The sequence below is a fragment of the Sus scrofa genome, chromosome 5 (assembly GCF_054392235.1).
Source record: "Sus scrofa isolate SSC_HxYL_T2T_F1_AM1 chromosome 5, Sscrofa_HxYL_maternal_Yorkshire_Landrace_v2.0, whole genome shotgun sequence".
Taxonomy (NCBI): Eukaryota; Metazoa; Chordata; class Mammalia; order Artiodactyla; family Suidae; genus Sus; species Sus scrofa.
In genome coordinates this window covers 70,714,470-70,738,101 of record NC_139387.1, presented here as the reverse complement: position 1 = coordinate 70,738,101, position 23,632 = coordinate 70,714,470, and the positions used below count along the sequence as shown (strand labels likewise).

General features: G+C 50.7%; 3 protein-coding genes and 1 non-coding gene across 9 annotated transcripts in view; 1 reads left to right on the top strand and 3 right to left on the bottom strand.

The window, feature by feature from the left end:
• Window positions 1-194: 194 nt before the first annotated feature.
• PHB2 (prohibitin 2) lies at window positions 195-5,101 on the bottom strand. Of its 3 annotated transcripts, NM_001243556.1 has the most exon segments (10): window positions 195-539; window positions 705-710; window positions 1,168-1,244; window positions 1,574-1,651; window positions 2,061-2,164; window positions 2,267-2,396; window positions 2,778-2,962; window positions 4,132-4,211; window positions 4,521-4,605; window positions 4,772-5,101. In NM_001243556.1, coding segments are annotated over 10 exon segments (900 nt in total). In that variant the 5' UTR covers window positions 4,899-5,101; the 3' UTR covers window positions 195-511.
• On the bottom strand, window positions 1,739-1,993 carry LOC146403433 (small nucleolar RNA U89). Its single transcript, XR_014804689.1, has one exon. It is a non-coding gene; the product is annotated as a small nucleolar RNA U89 (small nucleolar RNA).
• Window positions 5,102-5,197: 96 nt separating the features above from the next.
• On the top strand, window positions 5,198-10,339 carry EMG1 (EMG1 N1-specific pseudouridine methyltransferase). Of its 2 annotated transcripts, none has more exons than NM_001243478.1 (6): window positions 5,198-5,460; window positions 8,707-8,808; window positions 8,917-9,058; window positions 9,475-9,533; window positions 9,620-9,769; window positions 10,086-10,339. In NM_001243478.1, the coding sequence occupies exons 1-6, from the start codon at window positions 5,293-5,295 to the stop codon at window positions 10,197-10,199; spliced, it is 735 nt and encodes a 244-aa protein (NP_001230407.1). In that variant the 5' UTR covers window positions 5,198-5,292; the 3' UTR covers window positions 10,200-10,339. The 2 variants fall into 2 exon arrangements, 1 of the variants encoding a protein (NP_001230407.1); XR_014845303.1 differs by having other exon boundaries at window positions 5,279-5,460; window positions 9,480-9,533.
• Window positions 10,340-10,558: 219 nt separating this feature from the next.
• Window positions 10,559-23,632, bottom strand: part of LPCAT3 (lysophosphatidylcholine acyltransferase 3) — a 38,153-nt gene continuing 25,079 nt past the window's right edge. Inside the window, exons 2-13 of one of the 3 annotated variants that reach the window (XR_014803904.1) lie at window positions 16,808-16,915; window positions 16,177-16,283; window positions 15,263-15,356; window positions 15,063-15,100; window positions 14,487-14,665; window positions 13,452-13,773; window positions 13,000-13,086; window positions 12,723-12,889; window positions 11,637-11,784; window positions 11,397-11,555; window positions 11,164-11,292; window positions 10,559-10,958 (exon numbers count right to left, since the gene is read on the bottom strand). Coding sequence is in view for 2 of the 3 variants with exons in the window: in XM_084956886.1 (XP_084813012.1) it covers window positions 11,176-11,292; window positions 11,397-11,555; window positions 11,637-11,784; window positions 12,723-12,889; window positions 13,000-13,086; window positions 13,665-13,773; window positions 14,487-14,665; window positions 15,063-15,356; window positions 16,177-16,283; window positions 16,808-16,915 (1,475 nt within the window). In the remaining variant the exon portion in view is untranslated. Of the gene's footprint in view, window positions 10,959-11,163; window positions 11,293-11,396; window positions 11,556-11,636; window positions 11,785-12,722; window positions 12,890-12,999; window positions 13,087-13,451; window positions 13,774-14,486; window positions 14,666-15,062; window positions 15,357-16,176; window positions 16,284-16,807; window positions 16,916-23,632 lie in introns of all 3 variants that reach the window. The other 2 variants (XM_003355593.6, XM_084956886.1) reach the window with 2 other exon arrangements.

Sequence of the window (23,632 nt, the reverse complement as noted above, 5' to 3'; positions counted from 1 at the left end):
GACCGAGGGCCTGCAGCTCCCAACCCGCCTGGGCTTCCAGGGCGAGGGCAGCGGGCACAGCTGGCTGGCGTTCTCCTGCCTGGCCAGACTTCTCCCGCCCCCTGCTGGCAGAGACAAAGAAGGACCCAGCAGAGTGCTGTGTGAGCGCGCATGCGTGCCTCCTCAGCCCAGCTCAAGACACCGGAGGCCTTGACTTCAGCTTAAGTAATAAAAATTTATTGAGAATTCCTGGGGTGGTGGTGATCCGCCTCCCAACTGTGAGGGAGGAACCAACACTAGGAGATCACTGAGAAATCACCCTGCCCCAACACCCCTGGCAATGGGGGAGTCACTCCCTGGAAAATGCTCAGTCTTTGTTCTTCAAGAAGGGTTGGGAGGTCAGATGTGGAGGGACCATCACATGATACTGGCGGCAGGGTGGGGGTGTGCTGGACCCCAGGCTGGCTCCTCAAAAACTAGGGGAGAAACAGATCCACTTCTTCCCTGGTGGCAGAGTGCTCGGTTACCAGGTTCACTTCTTACTCTTGATAAGGCTGTCGCTGTGGAAACAAGGCGGATGGTGATATTATTAGCGGATATGCCTCTGAGAGGCAGAGCCCCTCGGCACCCCCCTCCTCCCTGCCCGTGGCTGTGTGCGGGGAGGTGAAAAGGTGAGGCGGTGGGGGAGGAGGCAGGTACTGAGGATGGGCTGCACTGCAACTTACCTGCCCCTGCGGACCAGGTCACCAGACGACGGGGAACACAGAGAGAGAAAGGAACGTGTGATTAGACGGTTTCAAGCCCCACCCAGCTCTAAAGCCCACTTCACTCCCAAGAAAAAAAGTCAAACTTGTAGGAACCAGGAATCTCAGGCTCCGGGGAGGAAGAGCCTTGCTCCCTGGGCCACTGCCATCTCTCATTGTTCCTTGCCTGGCACTCTGTGCCCCCGGGGGCAGGGAGGGGGGCACTTCTCAATTAAACACAACTTGGCAATTACAGTGCTTTTTACACGAGATGACCTTGTACATGAAATCCTTGGAGATTTGACTTAGGAACTGTCAATCACCCAGTGCCCCCACTTTGGTTCAAACAGTGTTCTCAAAGGTCACACGAGTAAGCTGGTAACAAGCTCCAGAGCCTAGCCCCCCCGTCCTGTGCGACACCCCACGTGAAGGTTGCATCTCTTACCGGGTGAAACTTTCATCCTGTAGGTTCAGCACAAGGTTATCAGCAGTGAGATAGATACGATTCTGTGACGTGGCGATCTACAGGGCAGGAGGGAGACATGTCTCTATCAAGGAAAGAAGCCCCCTATTCCTGCCCTTGCAACACACTCAGCACTGATGGAATGTGGGTGAATTAGGGGAGCCACGGTTCCCGCCCTCACACACGATGCAGAGCGACTGTGATTCCATGACAGGTGTGAACAGAAGGCCAGGGGAATCCAAAGGAATCATTTTTGAGGGGAGGAAAAAATCAGAGAAGCCAGTTGGAGCAAAAATCTAAACAAGCAAGGTTCTAACCCCCTCACTTCCATGTGTAGAAACACCTCCACTCCCAGGTAGCCTTGGAGACTCTGGGCTCACATACTCACCGTCTTGGAGATGTTCTGGGCGGCCCGGATCTTGCGCAGCTTGATGTAGCCAGGGTTCTTGCTCAGAGCTTCTCCCAGGTGAGCAGGGTCGGGTTAAGGGCTCACACAAGGCCAGGTCTCATTGGGGCCCCATCCTTCCTACCCTCACCTGGTTCTCCTCTGGGCTGTCAGATCCAAGGTTGCGCTCACGTGGCTCGTGCCCGGCCCTACCCTGGTCCCACCTGTGGGCCTCCCTGTGGGCAGCTGCCAGGAACTGGAGGCAGCGGCAGAAACAGAGGCAAGGCCAGCAGTGCTGTTGATCTGCCTTACGGCGAGGAGCCAGGCCTCAGGCACCTCACTAAGATTTCAGATCCGATTCAGTCCCCCCACCCCCAGGGATCCGAGTGCACGGGTCGCATTCGCCTTAGTCTCATCAGCCAGCTCACAGGGGAGGATGGGGAGCAGAGGGTCCAGGGGCTGGGCTGCGAGCTCTTCAGCAGAAGGATATCATTCTGGCGGCCTCTGCCTCACCCTCGGCCTGCACAATCTTTTGCCGCTGTTCCTGCTTCGCTTTTTCTACCAAGAACTGGGCCCGCTGGGCTTCCTGCTGAGCTGTGGTGAGAGAGAATCGGGGCCACGGATGTGAAGTGTCTGGAACTCTACCGCTCCTCCCGTGTCCTCAGAAGCCCTCGCCCGACTCCTCTTGTGACTCACCCACTTGTTTGGCTTCTACAGCTGCTGTGTACTCCCGGCTGAAGCTCAGCTCAGTGATGGCGACATCGTCCAGGATGAGGCTGAAGTCCTTGGCCCTCTCCGTCAGCTCCCTTCGGATCAACAAGGACACCTGGGGCGCGGGGGGGGGGAGGGGCGTTGAGGGGACTGGAGAACTGAAACGAAGGCATGCTGTAACTGTGGGAATCCCAGTCAACTGAAAATGGCAGAAAACGCAGTGACCCTTTCTTAGCTCCTCGCTAGAACAGCTGAGCTGGAAAGAACTTGGTTACACTGACTCCCAATCTCCACTCCCTGCAACAAAATGTGCTCATCTAGACTCTACTGCTATCAAGTTCCAGGCCTGGCTTTGCCTGATTCCCACAAGGGCTGTCAGCACAGCTTTTTGGTCACAACCCTATCCTAACAGGCTGCCTCTCCTAACACCCAGGGTGCTGGGCCTAGGAGAGAAATGCTGACCCCATGCAGATGCTGATGGGAGCTGCAGTCAGACCTGGGCCCGCTGGGTGATCAGCTGGGAGGCGTTGAACTTGGCCACCACACTCTTGAGCACCTCGTTGACAATGGAGGGCAGCACTCGCTCCTCATAGTCCAGCCCCAGGCGCTGGTACATGCTGGGCAGCTCCATGGCGTTGGGTCGGGACAGCACCCGCAGGGAGATGTTCACCATCTGCAGGTCTGAGAGCGAGGTCAGCAGTGGCTGGTCAAGGCCATGGGGGCCTCACATGGCCTCTTACAAAGCCCTCCTCCCCGAGCAATGCCTCCTCCACTTGCTTCCCCCTCTGCCTACAGCAATGCCGTGTGGTCTGGAACTGCCCCCCACCCCCACCCGGGGAGGGGGGCAGGGTCATCAGGTTGACTGGATGTGACTCAGCAAAGACAAATGCAGCCTGGTCCACTGTCGAGGCTTCTCTACCCACAACCCCTCCACCAGGAAAAATGACCTTTCTTTTGGCCTTCTACTGTGCAGTCTCTACTGTAGGTCCTGTTACTCTGCATCCCAATCACCTGACTCCTGTATGAGGCTGGGAGGACTTGAGGACAAGACTTGAGAACAAAACCTGTGTTCTCTGAATCATACTCTTAAGGCTTAGAGTTTTGGGAATGTTAAACAACCTGCACTAAAAATAGTACAAAAGGAGTGGAGTTCCCCTCAGGGCCCAGTGGTTAACAAACCCAACTAGCATCCATGAGGATGCAGGTTTGATCCCTGGCCTCGCTCAGTGGGTTAAGGATCTGGCGTTGCCGTGAGCTGTGGTGTAGGCTGCAGATGCGGCTCAGATCCTGCATTGCTGTGGCTCTGGCGTAGGCTGGTACCTACAGCTCTGACTGGACTGCTAGCCTGGGAACCTCCATATGCCACCGGTGCAGCCCTAAAAAGACAATAAATAAATAAATAAATAAATAAAAATAGTACAAAAAAAGTACAGTACAGGTGAGCTACTTGCTTCACTGTGTACATGCCTCTGGGAGTGTGTGTGACAAAGGGTCTGGGGGAAACAGGTGCACCAGCGAAGAGTAAGGTCAGGACAGGCTGTACCAGCAGATATAGAGAATAAATGAAGCAGTTAAAAGAAAAAGGGATTTAAAACAAGACCTCCATCTAGGCAGTGAATAAGACCAAGAACAAACAACACTCTCACTGAGTTTGCATTGGGGGAGGGACAGTTAAAAATGTGCAAACACACAGTGTGTCCAGAATGTACTGCTTTAAGCCAAGCAGCAGATGCTTTTATTATAGTCTGTTTGCAGAAGGGGAAACTAAGAGATCTGACACTACCCTTTTCCCTACTCTCTGGCCAGGCTCCTTTGTTTACTGCCCGAAACGCCCCAGTGCCCAGACCTACCTTTGGAGCCTGTGGGGGAGGAAATTTTTCGGGGTCTGGCTCGAATATCATAGATGATAGGGTACTGGAACCAGGGGATCCTGGAGGAGAGGGAACAAGGATAGGGATTAGGAGACAGCAGTTTCCCTCGTTTTGCTCTGTTCTCCACCACCACCTGTTTCTTGGTCTGCTTCTCTTAAATGACCACGGTCACGGAGACATTCTCTTCTCCCTTTGGAGAACAACAGTATGTGCTGCTGGAGTTTTGGGCAGCACCCACTGTTCCGGGAGATGGGCGTGAGGAGGGGAAAGGGTGGCTGTTGAATGCTTTTGAAAATCTTACTATAGCTACTGGTGAGTCGGGATTCAAGGGTGAAGGGTCAGGGGCAGTCCGCTTTGCCCGCCATTACCTGAAGTGAAGGCCCTCGGCCAGAATGGTGTCCTGCTGCACGCCTCCGATCCGATTAAAGAAAATGGCTCTGTGCCCGCCTTCCACTGCGGGGAGAGGGGTGGGGGGGTCAGACCAGGCAGGGCTCAGAGTACGTGCGAGCTTCTGGCAGGGGCGGGGTGAGGGGCTGGGTGAGCGCGTGGACCCGGCGGGGCTGGGCAGGGGCCTAGGGAGGGTCGGCCGGTGTCCGGAAAGCGGGCGGAGGTTGCTCACCGGTGAACACCGACTCGCGGATGCCGTAGGCCACGGCGCCGGCCCCCAGCAGCAGCTTCAGCGCCGTGCCCATGCCCCGGGGCCCGGAGGGCAGCCGTCCCGCTAAGTCCTTCAAGTTCTGGGCCATGTCCGATCTTGAGGCCGGCGGCACCAGAGGTCAGAAGCGGGTGCCGGCCTGCCTTTACCGCGCTCCAGTTTACGGATCGCACCCTTCACACGAGGGTCCGAGCCCCAGGTGCTTGCTGGAGAAAGGGCACCGGAAGTGCGCTCCCTTCTAAACCCTACCCCCCCGCCCACCCACGGCGGACCCGAGCTTGGCGCACAGGAATTACGCATACGGAAGTTCCTGCCCCTTTCTGGAACCCTGCCCTCCCAGAGAGGCTTCGGGAGCGCCAGACAGAGAGCCGTCGCCATTTCCCAGCGCCCACTTTCAAAATGGCCGACGGAAGGAAGCATGCGATTGGGTGGAGCACGAGGTCTTAATTTGAGAAAATCAGCGCAATTTCCGATTTGGTTGCAAGATGGCTGCGGCCAGTGGTGGATTCCAACCTCGTGAGCGGCGCGCCGGGGAGCAGGAAGAAGACTGGGATGCTGTGGCGCCCAAGCGGCCCCGACTCGGGGCGGGAAGCAAGACCGGAGGCCGCAGACTCATTGTGGTGCTGGAAGGGGCCAGCCTGGAGACAGTCAAGGTAACTTGGGACAAGGAGGTGGAGAGCCAGTAGATCGATAGGCTGGGACCCGGTGGGATGAGGGTGATGGTTTCAAAGTGGATGTAGAAAGCAGAGGTGAAACACTTTTGGAGAAAGTGGTCTAGTTTTCTGTCTCTCGGTTTAATATCCTGAGTTGGCAGTAGTCGTTTTGTCTTTGAATCCTTTTGTAGCCATAACATCCTTGTTTCCAATTGATTAACCAGGATTCTGTGAAAGAAAGTCATCTAGGGTGGATGGGTGCGTTTCGTCCGTCACGTTGTCCCTTTTCATCACATGACAAGTTTATTGGGCACAGGAGAAAAGTAGTTACTGTGGATCAGTCAGCCCACTTCTTTACTTAGTGTTTTAATTCATCTCTCTCCCTTCTCTGTATTACTGTACATTTCGAAACAGTGCCTGGATCAGATCATCATAATACTTTTACATCTTTTTATTTTTTTATTAAAAAAATTTTTTAATGGCTGCACCCATGGCATATGGAAGTTTCCTGGGCCAGGACTGAACCAGCGCTGCAGCCACTGGTAGTGGGATTCTTAACCCATTTAGCCACAGCGGCAACGCCAATATTTTTACATCTTTATTTTTAATTATTATGATTGCTTTTTACCAAATAAATCCTGCAATTCCCTTCTTAAAGTTTTGTGCAGTGTTCTCATCCCTTCTGACATTGTTTCTCCTACGTTTTAGAGCTAAGCTTGTTCAATGAGTAGGGCCAGAATGGATAGTACTAGTTTAGAAGTTAGACCTGGATTTTAACCTTGGTTTTTATACTTATGTTAAGGCTGTAGTCTTGAGAAAAAAATGTCTTCGCTTTCTAAAGCAGGGGTTATTAATACTTTGAGCGGGAGTGCAGAGAAGATGCTTTTTTTTTTTTTTTTGGTCTTTTTATAGGGCCGCTCCTGTGGCATATGGAGGTTCCCAGGCTAGGGGTCCAATTGGAGCTGTAGCCACCAGCCTACACCACAGCCACTGCAACATGGGATCCGTAACCCCATGAGCAAGGCCAGGGATCAAACCTGTAACCTCATGGTTCCTAGTTGGGTTTGTTAACCATTGAGCCACAACGGGAACTCCAGTGAAAGTGCTTTTTAAGTAGTACATTTCCATAGTAATCTAGGTGTGATTCTTTTCCATCTTTCCTTCCTCAACCACTATGGCACTTTATTAAACTTGCAGTTTAGAAAACCTATTTTTTTTTTTTTTTCACCAATTGTGGTGTATGGACGTTTTGAGGCTAGGCAGGGCTCGAATCAGAGCTGCATCTGAAGCCTATTCCACAGCCAGGGCGACACTGGATCCTTAACCCACTGAGCAAGGCCAGGGATCAAACCTGCATCCTCATAGAGACTAAGACAGGTCCTTAACCTGCTGAGCACACAATGAGACCTCCTAGAAAACCTTTTTAGAATGTATTTTTCCTTTTAAGGGTCCCATCTGTGGCATATGGAAGTTCCCAGGCTAGAAGTCAAATCAGAGCTGCAGCTGTTGGCCTACACCAAACAACACCAGATCTGAGCTCCATCTGTGACCTGTGCCACAGCTTGCTGCAACTCAGATCCTCAACGCTCTGAGCCCCACTGAGCGAGGATCAAACTGACATTCCCATGGACACTAGTCAGTTTCTTAACCCACTGAGCCACAATAGGAACTCCTAGAAAATCTTTTTGAATTTTACTTTATTTATGGCATCTAGAGGTTCCCAAGCTAGGGGCTGAATCGGAGCTGTAGCCACTGGCCCATGCCACAGCCATAGCAATGTGGGATCTGAGCCCTGTCTGCGACCTGTACCACAGCTCATGGCAATGCCAGATCTCTAACCCACTGAGTTGGGCTAGGGATTGAACCTGCATTCTCAGGGACACTGTTGGGTTCTTAACCCACTGAGCCACAATGGGAACTCTTCTTTAGAAAACAACAACAACAAAAAAATCCCCAACCATTTAATCAGGTCTTTCTTTCATCTTCTATAATTGATATTTCTAACCAAATTATAGGTTCATGTAGTCATCCTTCACTTAATGCTGTTTTTCCAGCCTATTAGTTCTGAGTTCACTTATGTGGTTCATTTTTTCATATGTTCTGTGGGGTTGGAAGTAGCATCCATTTTACTGGCTGTTGGGAAGATTAAAGGGGTTAATATGTTTGAAGGGCCTAGAATAATGCCTGCAACTTGGAATTAGTTATGGTTTTTTTTGTTTGTTTCTATTTTTAGGGCCGCACGTATGGCATCTGGAAGTTCCCAGGCTAGGGGTCCAATTGGAGCCATAGCTGTCAGCCTATACCACAGCTACAATGTGGGATCCAAGCTGCATCTGTGACCTACAGCACAGCTCACGGCAACATCAGTGCCAGATCCCTAACCCGCTGAGCAAGGCCAAGGATTGAAACCGAATCCTTATGCATACTCTTGGACTTGTTTCTGTTGTGCCACAATGGGAAGTCCTGGGATTAGTTATGATTATTAATTCAGGTTACTTATTAAGAAATTGGAAAAGTTATGGCCAAATTTAAGTTCCTAGAGCATACTCTGGAATAAATTAGGCTAGGGTGTCATTAATGGTACTCCAGGGATGATGGCATCCATAGCTGGTTGAAATGTGTACTGTAACCTTCCTTGTGCTAGTACCTCTTGCTTCTGTCAGCCTCATCTGGGTCTGCTCTCTCCATTCACTCTTTGTCCTCCAGCCTCACTGGCCTTTTTATATATATATTTTTAGGGCTGCACCAGTGGCACATGGAGGTTCCCAGGCTAGGGGTCAAATCGGAGCTGTAGCTGCCAGCCTACACCACAGCCACAGCAACATGGGATCCGAGCCCTATCTGCGACCTGCACTACAGTTCATGACAGTGCCCAGATCCTTAACCCACTGAGTGGGGCCAGGGATTGAACTAGCATCCTCATGGATACCACTTGAGTTTGTTAACCACTGAGCCACAAGGAGAGCTCCTAAATGCAGTTTAGATTTTGTGGAATCACAGGCTGTACCCATCCTCTCATTTCCCTCTAAGATCAGTTATGGCTGGGACAGGTGGGGTGGATGAGGACGTGGACACATAGTAATCTCCTGGAGGATTTGGAGGGCCCTATCCCGAGTGTCTGATTTAGTAGATCTGAGAATCTGATTGTCTAACAAATTGCCAAAGGTGCTGCTTGGGGACCACCTCTGAGAACCATTCTTCCAGGTAGAAGCTGATGTTACTCTTGATCTTGCTCCTGTTCTTCAGGTAGGGAAGACGTATGAGCTGCTTAACTGTGACAAGCACAAGTCCATGTTGTTGAAGAATGGACGGGACCCTGGCGAAGTGAGACCGGACATAGCTCACCAGGTAACTCTGGGGACAGAATGCAGGCCCCACGCCTCTCTGTGGAAGGCAAGGCAGCCGCATGCTGCTCATCTGCAGCCTTAACCGTGCCTTGGTTTCCACCTCCCTCAGAGTTTACTGATGCTGATGGACAGTCCCCTGAACCGGGCTGGCTTGCTACAGGTTTATATCCACACACAGAAGAACGTGCTGATTGAAGTGAACCCCCAGACTCGAATTCCCAGAACCTTTGACCGTTTCTGTGGCCTCATGGGTGAGAGAGAAGCCTTAGGACTTAAACTTGGCAATGGTGATGAAGGGAGGAAGAGAAAAAGGGATAAATTAAGTGTGGGCTTTTTAAGTGGGGGAGGAGTGCACCAGAGCATGGGCTGCTTGCTTTCTTCCCATGTGCGAGGGCACAGCCTGCATGGGTTCCTGACTGTGGGCATCACCCCACAACCAGTCATGTGCTTGATGATAGCTGCTTATTCATAACATTTTAGGAGTAGTGTGGATGCACAGGACACATGGAACCCAGCTTACCTAAGGGTTTTTCTGGTTAAGTGACTGGGCACAAATTACAGGGAGTTCCCTGGTGGCCTAATGGATAGGATTCACTGCTTTCACTGGGTAAGACTGGGCACACGAAATGGGGTCTCTGCCTAGCTCTGAACTCTTTTTCCGTCCTAGTTCAGCTTTTACACAAACTCAGTGTTCGAGCAGCTGATGGCCCCCAGAAGCTCTTGAAGGTGAGTTATTGACACCTGCTGGTTGGAGTTGGTATTCTGAGAATGATTCTGGGGCTGATTTTTCTTTCTTTCTTTTTTTTTTTTAGGTGATTAAGAATCCAGTATCAGATCACTTCCCAGTTGGATGTATGAAAATTGGCACTTCTTTCTCCATCCCAGTTGTCAGTGATGTGCGAGAGCTGGTGCCCAGCAGTGACCCTGTTGTCTTCGTGGTGGGGGCCTTTGCCCATGGCCAGGTAAGGTCTGGGCTCAACCCTTGATTCTTCATGGAGCTGACGCTTATTACAGAACTCGGAGCATTTACAATATGGATGATCCTTGTCCTTATGAGCTGGGAAATAGAGGCTAAGAGCAGAGCTGCAGGCAGGTTGGGGTCCCATCTCCCGCCCCAGGGTGCACCTTTGAGCAATGCTGGCATGTGTAACAGTCAAAAGCTAGGGAGGCTCTTCTCCATCCTTTGCTCAAATTGATATTATGGCAGCCTTCATGCCCTAAAGAAGGGCTGACCCTGTGACAGTGACGGCCCCAGCTGACAGGCCGCTGTCTCCTCAGGTGGACGTGGAGTACACAGAGAAGATGGTGTCCATCAGCAACTACCCCCTCTCTGCTGCCCTCACCTGTGCGAAACTCACCACCGCCTTCGAGGAAGTGTGGAGGGTCATCTGACGATAGAACCTCGTCCCACACAGAGACTGTGGACATTGCTCCCCGACCCTGTGCTCAGCAGACTGCTGCCAACCTTCCTGCACCGAGACGAGGCTGTACATCTGCTGCGTGTTTATTTTATAAATTACTGTTCTTGCAAACCGGGTTGTTTTTTGGGGACTCCTTGAACTCAGCAGGGTCGATGCTGTGACCTGGTCATTCCCCTCAGACCTCAGGGAGACAAATGAAGGGACGATGTGTTTGCTGTCTGGCCTGGGCTTGGCAGATGGGCTCTGTGCCCTAAAGGAGAGAGCCCCGGTAATTCCCACCGCAGTAGGCGTGAAGGGCAGTGTCTGAACGAAAGCCAGGAGTGCTAGCAGTGAAAAACTGAACAAACTGAAGTGACTTTATGTGGTATAGTCCAAGGTAGAAAAGTGGAGCAGGCGGGGCCTTGCCCTCCCCTCCCCCATGGGGGGGGCGGAGGTGGCGGCACACGTACAATCGTAGTAAATTGGCAGAAGAAAAATACAACAGGTTCCTGGCTAGAGGGGGAGAGATAAGGCAACGTGCATGGGGGAGCCCAGAGGGGAGACGTGGGCCCCTCTACTCCTCCCACGAGAGTTTCCCCTTTGGCCCCAAATGGAGATGCGGCTGGCAGCAGAGGCAGAGCTGGGGAGCCCTGTTCTCCTGCTCCCTGGCTTCTGTGCTCTGTGTTCTGGGGCGAAGGAGTGCTGTGGAAGGGAGGCGAGTCATTTCTGCACCAGTCCTGCTCTAGGCCACCTGCAAGGGGAGATGGTGGGAAGGCTGGTCAGGGCCCTTCCAGCTGCTTCCTGGTGCATCGAAGCTGGAGTAGTCAGTTCCCCTTACTGTTTTCTGGAAGCCAGGCCACCGTGAGGTTCACCCCAAATTTCTAGTCCTCAGCCCCCAGTCTGTTGCTGTTGTGTAACCTAGTAGTTTCAGCGCGGCTCTAGGGATGCGTACTCACCAGGGAAATAGATTATTCCATTTTCTTTAACTTCTCTTTCCTCGGCACCATTGCTTTTCGAACATAAGGCAATGTGAACAGTAGACTCAAGAAGAAGACGTGGCCAAGAAAATAGATGGATTTATACACCTGTGGAGTACAGGCCACAGGGTAGACAGAGGGCCTGGAAGAGCCCCACTGCCTGAGCTTCCAGTGGTTCCCTCTCATCCCGGTGGGCAGGCCCTCACTTTTACCTTAAACCATTTGTCCCACGTGAAGAGGCAGAAGGCAGTCATGGAATAACCCATGAAGAGCCAGTGGATGGTCTGCTGCACCAGGTAGTAGAAAGGTTTCAGGACAGTAATGGAAGCCAGGCTGCTCAGGGTTGGGCTGTCTTGAATCAGGCTGGCAGCCTGGGGAGGAAGGGAAGAGGTCTCAGGGTCCGTGTCCTCGCTCTTCTCAGGCCCCTTTCACCCACCAGCCTTTCGGCTTACCTGTCTTTCCACAATAACAATGAGGAATTCCATCTGGAAGCAGACCAAGTAACCTGAGTGGAGGCCATGCCAGAGGGCCAGGAACAGCAAAGAGAGACCCTGGGATAGTACTTTATTTCCAAGGAACTTGAGTCGTTTGAAGAAGTAACTAGAGAGAAGGATGGGAGAGAATGAGCCTCAGAGCCGTCCTGCCTCTGGGTTCTCAGCTCCCTGCAAGGTACTGGTGGCGGCTGTTCCCACTGGAACCCCTGGGGGACCCTAACAGCCTTGGAATGAAAGGTAGTAAAGGAGTTCCCATTGTGGCGCAGTGGAAATGAACCTGACTAGGTTGCGGGTTTGATCCCTGGCCTTGTTCAGTGGGTTAAGGATCCGGTGTTGCTATGAGCTGTGGTGTAGGCCGGCAGATGTATCTCCGATTAGACCCCTAGCCCAGGAACCTCCATATGCTGCGGGTATGGCCCTAAAAAGCAAAAAAAAATTAAAAAGCAAAAAAAGAATGAAAGGCAGTAAAGCCAACGAGTCACGGTTTAGACAGAAAACAGACCTAACTAAGGCACTTGGCACAGCAGATAATGACTGAGGGCCTCCTAAGTGCCTGGTGAGCAGGGCAGACCAGCCCTCCACCCATGCTGCTGACGGGGCTGCTGGGACAAGAAAGTGCTCTCACCAGGAGGGCACTGGAGGGCGGACAAGCGGCAGAACTGGGGGAAAGCCCAGCACTTAAGGCCCCACATATCTTGCGTTTGTTTTTCAAATATGATACGAGTGTTTTTTTTTGTTTTTGTTTTTTCTTTTTGTCTTCTTAGGGCCACACCCATGGCATATGGAAATTCCCAGGTTAGGGGTCGAATCAGAGCTACATCTGCCGACCTACATCGCAGCAATGCAGGATCCTTAACCCACTGAGCCAGGCCAGGGATAGAACCTGTGTCCTCATGGATACTAGTGGGATTCTTAACCTGCTGAATCACAACAGGAACTCCAACAGAAGTGGTTTTGCGGGGGGGGGTTGGGGTTGAGGATGAAAATGTAGGTGTGAGACTGACTGGAGGCAGCTACCTGAACTTCCCCGCCCGGGGTGCTTACCGAGCCACCCAGGCGTTGGTGTTGATGTTGAAAGAGGCGATGGTACCAGTGAAGCGGGGGTTTGTTTCAAAGAGCCACACCTTCATGTTGGCGCAAGCATCCCACTTGGCCTTTCCATGTTCGTCAAAGTCATTGAAGCCCAGGCCCGTCAGAATGCACACCCCTTCCTGAGGAATGGGTGGCCCTGTTAGTGTTCCGCCACTCTGCTACCCCCCCCCCCCCCCCCCCCCGCCCCTGGCTTGTGTCACTATGACCCCGGCTCCTCTTGCCTCCTTACCGTGACGAGCCAACAGGTGACGTACTTGTATAGCACAAACTTGCCCCAGACCAGCATGTACATGCAGCGGAACACGAAGTGGAGATTCTTGAGAGAAGAGAACACGTGGGTTAGGGACAGCCCCGGGCCCTGTGCGGCTGACAGCTCCGTGTCCACCTGACAGTCTGCTCACTGCTTTGCGGAAGCCTGAGGGGAAAGGGCGGGAGCCCCCCCCCTGGAGAGAACCCAAATCAGCGCTATCCTCAGCTCCTCTCCTAGAGTGCTGGGCCCTCAGGACGCTAGTGCTCGGGGCCAACGGCAGCTGAAGGAGCCCAACCTCCCCAGAGCTGGGCTGGAGCCCCAGCTGGCACACCCCCGCCCCCGGGGTCTGAGCTCCTGCTCTGCTGAGTCGCCTGGCTGTAAGAATGCGAGCTCAGAGCTGCTGGGGGAAGGTCAGGGGTGCTGCAGTGCACCTGGCACAGCCCTGTGCCCGCGAAGCTCCTTCAGTGCTGGCTGATGAACGTGTCCCGGCCCGGCTGGCATTGACACCAACTCTCAGATCTAGAGCAAAACCAACATGCATTTGTAGATGGTATTACCCACTTCTTGGCTATCTACGGGGGTCCTGGCCTGGCCACTGTCTATCTCGGGTGCAGTCGCACTGCTGCTGCTCAGGAAGCACTCACTTCATAGTCGTCAGTGAGGAGATAGTCTTCTGTGATGTGGGGGCTGAGCAGGGTGTAGCCCACTAGGTAGAAAAGGCCCAGACTCAGGCGCTTGAGAGCAGGTATGGTGCTGAAAAGGAACAAGCGGGGTCAAGACGGGTGGAGGCCCTTCCCTTCGCCCTCCGACCTTCGTGGCCTTCATGAGGAGTGAGTGGTCCAGAGTGCACCCTCCATCTGGATGGGGGTGGGGGTGGGGGTGGGGTGCTCTCTCTGTGCTCAGCCTCGGGGCTGAATCTGAGCATGGAGGGGGCAAACCTTGCAGGTTCGGGAGGAGAGGAGGGCAGCAGGGGAGCCGTGTGTGTGAGGCTGGGGTGCTTGCCCTCCGGGATCCTGCAGGCCTCTCGGTCTCCCCAGATTCTCTGTCTACATGAGGACTGAGAGCCCAATGCAGAGCCGAGAAAGACCGGTTTTGGATCTGCTCCCTCTCCTGGTTGGATCAATGCTCAAACAGGCTGGCCAAGTTTTCAGTGAAGGGATTTCCCTAGTAACTTAGTGATTTTCTGCTGATATATATTTATATAGATTTTGATGTATTTTAACAATATCTTTTCAACTGGGAAAGTGGGTTTTAAAGGCAGGGATATGACTGGTTCAGGCAAAATCCTATGGCATAAAAGTGAGTTATTATGTTTGTATTCCAGGGTCAGAGGGGATGGTGGGAAGTGGTATGAGCTGAAAAGGGCCCACTCCCCACCACGGCCATGCCGGAGAAATGCTGGCCTTGAGGAAGTCACTTCAGAAGTGGCTTTGTATCAGGTGATCTTGATCGGAAGGGGCAGTTACCTGTTTGGTATCTTCCCTGGTATGTCAGTCAGCTGTCCCTGCACCAGCTTCATGTAGTGGTTCATTGAGAACTGGGGCCCCACCAAGAAGGCCCCATAGAAGTAGGAGAAACCAGCAACTTCCAGCAGGGAAGGGACACCCCGTATGGCATATTTCTGTTGCTCAGAGGACAAGGATTTCTATGCCGAGAAGAGAACGAATGGTTCAGGATAGCCTTGAATCTCCCCCCCAGTAGCCAATCTGGGGGTTCCCCACCCTTCTGCCCCAGTGAACTGGGTTCTTCAACTAGAACCTCCTTGGGTGGGTGGGTGGGTGGGGACTACAGAGAAGAGGAGGTGCCTCGTGAGCAAGAGGGTATGTGCAGGGGTGGCTCAGCAACAGCTGGCTGCTGCTGCTCTGCAAAACACTGAGCTGGCACTGATCTCTGGACTTGGAGCAAGAGTTGGGACCGGGCGAGGAGACTGGCCGGTCCTTGCTCAGGAGATCACACGGCTGGGCGTGAGGGCGGGAGGCGATGGCCCCGCCCCTGGTAACAACAGCCTTTCTCCTTCCCTCTGCAGAGGGAGGGCAGCTTACCTGATCTTTCCCTCCGTCAAAGTAGTCCATGGCCAGACCTGAGCAGAGAGAGAAGGTGTGGGTGGAGTCGGAGATGGGGGCCCGGGATGTGGCCTGTGGACTGAGCGTGGCCAGGAGCACATGGGGCAGAGCCCAGAGTGAGCCTGGGCTGGAGGGAGGAGCCTGGGTGTCCAAGGGGAGGGCAGTGACCCACCACTCACCGATCAGCTTCAAGGTCAGGACACAATGTGGCATCGTCCACTTGATATCGTAGTTGCCAGTGGCTGTGTAATAATATCCGGCAAGAAGGTAGGCCTAGGAGAGGGGCGAGTATTTATTCTACCAATAAATTGATAAAATCTATGATTTCTTTATTTTTCTCCCTGCTCTGAAATCCAATGTATTTCACTTTCCTTTTCTCTTGGTCTAGAAAGTGAGCCTGTAAAGGGGAAGAGACTTGCTCAAGGTTTCTCAGCAAAATGAGGGCTAAACTGAAAATTTAGATGCTTACATTCTGTGTTCCTTCAAAGTGGATTTATTTTTTATTTATTTGTTATTACTTTTTCATTTTAGGGCCACATCTGTGGCACATGGAAGTTCCCAGGCTAGGCGTTGAATTGGAGCTGCAACGCTGGCCTACGCCACAGCCACAGCAACATGGACCCGAGCTGAGTCTACGACCTACACCACAGCTCAAGGCAACGCTGGATCCTTAACCCACTGAGTGAGGCCAGGGAAGGAACCTGCGTCCTCATGGATGCTAGTTGGGTTCTTAACCCACCGAGCCACCACGGGAATTCCCAAAGTGAATTTTCTGCCTTGCCTTTAAGTGACTCCCCTCACGGAGGGCTGGGTTAATTTGGCTGGGCTCAAAGAACCTTGCTGGCACAGTCCATGCAAAGGACTGGCTGGTACCCCTTTCCTGAGGTGGGTGAGGTACCATCAGTGTGGTCTGTGGATGACACACCTGGGCCTGTGGGAAGTGGCCTACCCAAAGCCACACAAAGTGTAGCTGGCAGAATGGACTAGAAATTGAATCTCCTAGTTCACTGTATCTTCTACACCACAGTCCCCGACCTCCCCTGTCCCCAGCTGCTGTAGGCTGTGACCTCCTGCCCAGGGGAAGACGGGTTACCATCTGGAAGCAAAAGGTAGTGAGGACGGCAGTGATGGTGCGGCCCATCAGCCGGAGGATAAGAAACTGAAGCACAATGCACAGCACGGAGTGGTAGAGCTGGGTTCCTGGAGGCACAGGAGAGAGCAAATTTTAGCCTGTTTTTCCTGCATTCCCACTCTTCCTGAGTCTTCTAAATGCAAAGAGAATATAGAATGAAAAAACCGTGGTATTAGGATTTTTTTTTTCCCCCAAAATAGCTTTACGTTTGGGAGGAAGGGACGGAAGTTAACTGCATAAACATAAGGGACTGTCAGGGAGTTCCTGTATCTCTGGGTGTTGGAGTTAACGGGTGCTCCTGAGGGGACTGCCTGGGCCTGGCGGCCAGTTACAGCCACAGCAGAGAAACACGAATGGGTGCTTCTCTGCTGATGGGGTCGGATAAGGGTAACCGTTGTCAAAATGTTTTGATCTGGGAGGGGAAGGTACATTGAAAGGGGAAGTTAAGCTGTGCTGTGTTCCTGCCCCTACAAACCCTCTGCAGGCAAGCGTTACAACTTCCCTCTCCATCTAAATCTCTCTAGGAAGTTTTGTTCAGGTCTGTTCCCCTGGTCCCGGTAATCGCAGTACGCTGCTAACTCGGTTCACTCACCAAAGTTATAATAAGCAATTGAGAGGCCGGTAAAGGTGTGGAAGAGGTGGATGAGGTAGCTTTCCTTGTAGAAAAGGTAACGCCGATAAAACAAAGCCAAGGGGTAACCTGGGGGAGAAAGATCAGAAGAGGGTTACTTGTGCCTGGGGTGCTCCCAGGTTTGTGGAAGTTGATCTGGCATGAAACTCAGCCCAGAGAGGAAAAAACATACATTATATGGATGTCTACAGACAATTACCAAAAAAAGTCTCTTTCTAAAGACAAATTTTAAACTGAAGATATTAACTTTATATTTAGGCAATACAGACTGGGTCCAAAGACTCAGTTTCATTACGGATTATTAAATATTGCTAGGAATTTTCTTGTGTTTTCCCTAAACGACACAAGGGGTTGAGAGTGCCCATTAGGCCTAGAGACACCATCTTACAGGCGAATGACTATAGAAACAAGACTAAAGAAACGGGCAGAAATTTGGCAGGCACACACCACCAGGTTAGCTGCAAGTATTGCTAACTAAGACCAGAATCAGGTACTAGAAAGTATACAGAATAACATCCAAATATTGTAAATATTTTGCTTTTTATTTGTAATGTTTTAGGAACGGAGTATAAGTGAACAGAATAGGGCAGATCATAATTACCCGGAGAACTCATACGTTTAGGATAGCTAAGAGTTTATACCACTTAAAGGGTTTCAAACCTTTAGCCAACTGGAATCACTAAAACTCTTATTAATCATTTGGGATGTTTGAAATTTAAAAACACAGCACACATTACTCTGCCTCCCTAAACTGAATATAACTGAACATTTTCGTGGTGATCTGGGTCATAGCTAGTCTAGAGTCACCATGGCTTTATGATCTACTGGGGTGTGTAGAACCCTAACAGGGCCCACACTGTCCTGCATTCTGAGTTCTTGCATCCATTTCTTATATATTTCTGCCCCTTTCCTTGCTCTTCAGGGGTTTAGTCTTTTTTTTGTTTGTTTTTTTTTTTTTTTGGCTGCACCCAAGGCACAGGCAAGTTCCCAGGCCAGGGATTGAACCTGAGCTGCAGTTGCGACCTAGGCCACAGCCATGGCAACATTGGATCCTTAACCTGCTGCATCATAAGGGAACTTCCCTACAGTCACTTCTTGAGATTTCAGTGTGCCTGCCAAGAATATTCTGCTTCCTTACTTCTATTTTTTTTTTTCTTCATCTTCCCCCCATTTTCTCCTACTTCTAATTTACTTCAGGGCTTAGAAACCATCACTGTTTTAAAGGTGTTAAAAAAAATATGTATACAAGAGCAAGTGCCTTGTTTTCTTCTTTGTAGACTTAGTGTCCAGGCCTGGCAACTGCTGTTCTGGCTACCTAAGGCCTTCTTTGCAATCTCCATGTTTTAGGTGTATTTGGTGGGAGTGGAGGTGGGTGAGTTCCATGCAGGTGAAGTGTAATTGCACAAAGGAATGGCATGATGAGGAGATGGAGCAACTGGCAGAGAAAGAGAAAGAATGCAGCTGGCTAGGTTACCGAGAACATTAAGAGCATAACAGAGAACAGCAAAGCCTGGAACGAAGCCGCCAAGGGGAGGCAGGAGCTGTGCTGGGCGAGTTGCTGTGACAACCCAGAGCTGGTTTTGAGTGTAAACACCAAACCTTGCTCCAGGCTGCTGCTCAGCAGCGCGGAGGCTTCGGAGCCTAGCTGCCCAGTCACCCCTTCAGGGATATGCTCTCTCTGGGGAGGGGGCCATCCACAAGCTGTTTCTGAATCTTAGTGCTTGTTTGAGGAGCAACATGGTGCAAAATGGTGACTATGGTCACCTGAAGAATCTCTACAAAAACAACAAAAGCAGCTCCTGGCCCGCCTGCCCGCCCACCCACCCACCCAGCTGTCAGAGCCTGATCCAGTGGGTCTGAGCGATTCTGGTTTGCAGCTGGGGCTAAGAGGCGCTGCCTCAGTAAACCCCAGTGCAGGGCAGCAATGCTTACTAGTGCTGAGGATAAAATCCTGAGTGTGATGACTGGGGGTTGCTGTTTTTTTCCTTTCAGGCAGAGGTTTGTTTTATAAACCTGGACTGAAGGTTTTTTTTTTTTTCTTCTTTTTATATGGAAGGTCCCGGGCTAAGGGTCAAATTGGAGCTGTAGCTGCTGGCCTACACCAAAGTCACAGCAACATCAAATCTGAGCTGTGTCTTTGATGGTTCAAGGCAATGTTGGATCCTTAGCCTACTGAGTGGGGTCAGGGATCGAATCTGAGTGCTCATGGATACCAGTCAGGTCCATAACTTGCTAAGCCACAATGGGAACTTCTGGACTGAAGGTTTTTAAGGGCTTGTTTGGCTGCCACACTGTAACTGTTTCTTCTTTCTGATTGTTTGTTTAAAGAAGGGCCTTTCAGAAACTTAATAGCAGAGGAAGAATGATGATAGAACCTGCCCCCTGAGCCCAGGAATCCCAGATTGGAATGGGAACATTCTAAGAGCAGAAATGAGGGCATTCACAATGCTGTGACCCTACAGCAGACTGGCAGCGGGGGGCGGTGGGGGGGTGGTGGTGGGGGTGGTGCACAGAGCCTGGTCCCTGCAGGGGCTCAGGTAGACTGGAGTGTATCCAGCCCACCTCCCATCTGTCGCTGGATGTTTACTCAGATCAAGTGCCATCTGAGTCAGAAACTCAGATCTGTCAACCAGGATTGCTAGTGGAACTCCTCTCTCTCTGCACCATAATACAGACTGCTCATTAATCCTAAAGATTGTGAAGCGTCATCTGAAAATGGGCCGTTTTCATTAAAGTCTGGGAATTTCTTTGCCTCTTACTCCATATCTATGTCTGGGCTCTGAGGGAATAGGATACAACCCCATTTGATCAAGCAGTGTTTCACAGGACCCTGACGAAAAGAAAATAGAGCATGTTTTGGCAGGTGTGAGGGAGAAGATGGAACTGGACAGAACTGCTATGAGTTGGCTCAGCCGGGTATTGATACCAGTTTTACCAAAGGAAGAAAAACCACCTCCAACCACACCAAGAGTTGACAGAACATCCTTAGCATACAGTAGTGGTTGTCAAACATTTTGGTCTCAGCAACACTTTACATTCTTAAAAATTATTGAGGACCTCAGACAATTTTTGTTGTGTGGATACTATCTATCAATAGCTTACTCTAGAAGAAGATAATGTTAAGAAAATTAAAAGGTTTCTTTTTTTTTGGCCTGTGCCCATGGTATGTGTAAGTTCCTAGCCGGGGGTTGAACAAGCGCTGCAACTGTAACCAGAGCCACAGTGACAACGCCGGATCTTTAGCCTGCTGAACTACAGCAGGAGCTCCTCACCTGCTGATTTTCAGCAGAGATGTCTTTCTATGTTGGGAAGATGTCAAGGTCATGGTAGTGGATACAAGTTTTCCAAAATTCTAATTTGCATTTGAAAGCTGAAAATTTATCACTGACTACAAATACTGTCAGTTGCTTTCCTTTAAGTGACAGGCTCACTTTGTACATTTTCAAGAAACTATCTCCCAAGTGTCCAGTCTAAATAACCACAGTTTGTCTGTCAGTCATTCTTTCAGGTGAAAATGGTGTCCCATGGAAAAAGAAGCCATTAATTCAACGTGCAACTCAAACCAGTGCCCAGGGCTTTGCCTTGAGACACCTCCACTTCAGGATGCAGAAGGTGTTTGATGCATGTGTCTCATTTCTTCCAGGAGAATGTTAAAAAGATGTGTACTCAGGGTTGAGATTTATTTTTATTTTATTTTATTTTATTTTTTGTCTTTTTGCTATTTCTTTGGGCCGCTCCTCCGGCATATGGAGGTTCCCAGGCTAGGGGTCGAATCGGAGCTGTAGCCACTGGCCTACGCCAGAGCCACAGCAACGCGGGATCCGAGCCGCGTCTGCAACCTACACCACAGCTCACGGCAACGCCGGATCGTTAACCCACTGAGCAAGGGCAGGGACCGAACCCGCAACCTCATGGTTCCTAGTCGGATTCGTTAACCACTGTGCCACGATGGGAACTCCCTTTTTTTTTTTTTTTTTTTTTTGCTGCTTAGGGCTGCACCTGCGGTATATGGAGGTTCCCAGGCTAGGGGTCGAATTGGAGCTGCAGCTGTTGGCCTACACCACAGCCACAGCCACGTCAGACCTATACCACAATTCATGGCAACACCGGATCCTTAACCCACTGAGTGGGCCAGGACACTGAGCTAACCCACATCCTCATGGATACTGGATACTAGCCGAGTTTGTCACCGCTGAGCCATAACAGAAACTCCAGATCTAAGACATTCTTAAGTGGAGCTGCCCTTGCAGGGGTGTGCACTGTGGTGGAGAGCTCAAGGAGTGGCGGTTCAATCTGGTGCCTGTGCCTTCATTTGCGCACCCACTAGTGCAAGTGTCAACAGAATGACAAATGCAAATCTTAGTTTTATTCTGAAAATAACTTTAAGGTTCTCAGGCACCCCAAGGGTTTCATGGACTACACCTTGAGAACTGCTGACATGAAATGATGTTTTGGCTTTTCTTCCTGATTAAAATGTCCCAGTCCAACAGTCTTTTCTTCCCTCCTACTTTTTTTTTTTTTTTTGCTTTTTGAGCTGCACCCAAGGCATATGGAGGTTCCCAGGCTAGGGGTCTAATTGGAGCTGGAGCTGCAGCGGCCAGCCTACACCACAGCCACAGCCACGCCATAGCTGAGCCACATCTGCGGCCTATACCATAGCTCATGCAACACCAGATCCTGAACACATTGAGCAAGGCCAGGGATTGAACTCATGTCCTCATGGATATACTAGTCGGGTTTGTTACTGCTGAACCATGATGCGAACTCCAGTCTTTCATTATTCTTTATGGCTGAATGATATTCCTTTGTCTGTACAGATCATACTTTGTTTTTATCCAGTCATCAGTTGATGTACATTTGGGTTGTTTCCACTTTTTGGGTATTGAGAATAAGGCTGCTATGAACATTTCTGTACAACTTCTTATGTGGCATATGTTTTTAGTTCTCTCTCAAGAGGAGTGGACCTCTTGTCTCTTTTATCCTTTGACCAGCACTTCTCGGTCAGTGGTATAGACCAGTTTTTAAAATTTCCCATCTGGTCGGAGTTCCCATCGTGGCTCAGTGGTTAGCGAATCCAACTAGGAACCATGAGGTTGTGGGTTTGATCCCTGGCCTTGCTCAGTGGGTTAAGGATCCGGTGTTGCTGTGGCTCTGGCGTAGGCTGGCGGCTACAGCTCCGATTCGACCCCTAGCCTGGGAACCTCCATATGCCGCAGGAGCGGCCCAAGAAATGGCAAAAAGACAAAAAAAAATAAAAAATAAAATAAAATAAAATTTCCCGTCTGGTTGTGGACCAATACTTTTGTAAGATGCAAAGTCTTGGGCTTGGGTGAGGTGGCACTATCAAATGGCTACGCAAGTTCCGCAATGTTTACTTTTGCTCTCTGTGCTCGCTTTGAGCTGTGACTTGGCAAACGGTGGTGACAATTCAAATAGATCACACTAAGCTCTCTTTCTTTGTCTCTTTCACTGATGGCTTTTTTTCTGGCTCCTAAGTAGGGCTGACTCCCAGGTGTCAGGCCTGGTCCCCGGCTGCTCTTTGGAAACTCCATCTACTCTCATGTAACTTAGTACGATCTTTATGCCAAAGACAAATCCACATCCCTAATGCTGACTCTCAGGTTTCAGTTCCACATTTTCTATTTCCTGGCTGGGCAGCTATAGTTTGATATCTTATACCATCTCAAATTCTGTGTAACTAAAACATGGACTTTCCCCCGAATCAGCCTCCCCTCGGCTTCTTTAGTTGATTCATGGTGTTACCGTTCTCCAGGTCACACAGCTGTACTCAGAGGTGTGAAGGAGTCTTCGCCTCTTCTTGTTCCTTGGTTCCCCGTATCAGTCACCAGATCCTGTTCATTCCTCCTTCCCAGTGTCTCACCACCGTCTCAATCCCCTTTTTTTCTGTGCTACATTGGCAGTTAAGCTCCTTAAGCACTCAACTGTGGCCTCTTGCCATGACCTCCTAACTCATCTCTGCCTGAAGCCTCACACTCCTACAATCCTGCACCAGCGTGCACTTCCTTCCACTCCTGCTCAGAAGCCATCAATGACTCCAACCGACGACTCAACAGGGTGTCCAAGCCTAGGGTTCAAGGGCTAGCTTCTAAACTACCTGTCCCGTCAAAGCTTCCATCTCCCTGCTCCAATTAACGATGTGCTAGTTTTTGCTTAAACTTGTCCTGTGGTTTTCATCGCTAGACCTTAGGCTGTGCGGATCGCTTTGTGTGGACCTCTTCTCCAACCACCCCTCTGCCAAGTGAACTCCTATGCATTCTCGAAAACCCAGTTCTAGTGTTTCTTTAAGGGTACCGCAGGTCACAGTGAATTCATGGCCCTGTGTGTTATGGACTCATGCCTTAAACGCAAGGCCCTTAGGACGAAGACTCTGATTTGGTAAATAAACCATTATATACCACAAACTGCCATTCTTTACATTCTTGTTTTTTTTTTTTTTTGTCTTTTTGTCTTTTCTAGGGCCACACCGCGGCATATGGAGGTTCCCAGGCTAGGGGTTAAATCGGAGCTGTAGCTGCCGGCCTACACTACAGCCATAGCAACGTGAGATCCGAGCTGTGTCTGCAACCTACATCACAAGCTCATGGCAACACTAGATCATTCACCCACTGAGCAAGGCCAGGGATCGAACCCACAACCTCATGGTTCCTAGTTGGATTCGTTAACCACTGAGCCATGATGGGAACTCCTACATTCTTGTTTTGGATTAAAAGTATCACATGTTCACAATCTCTTTGCCTAAGAAGCCTCCTTTATCTTTGGATCTTT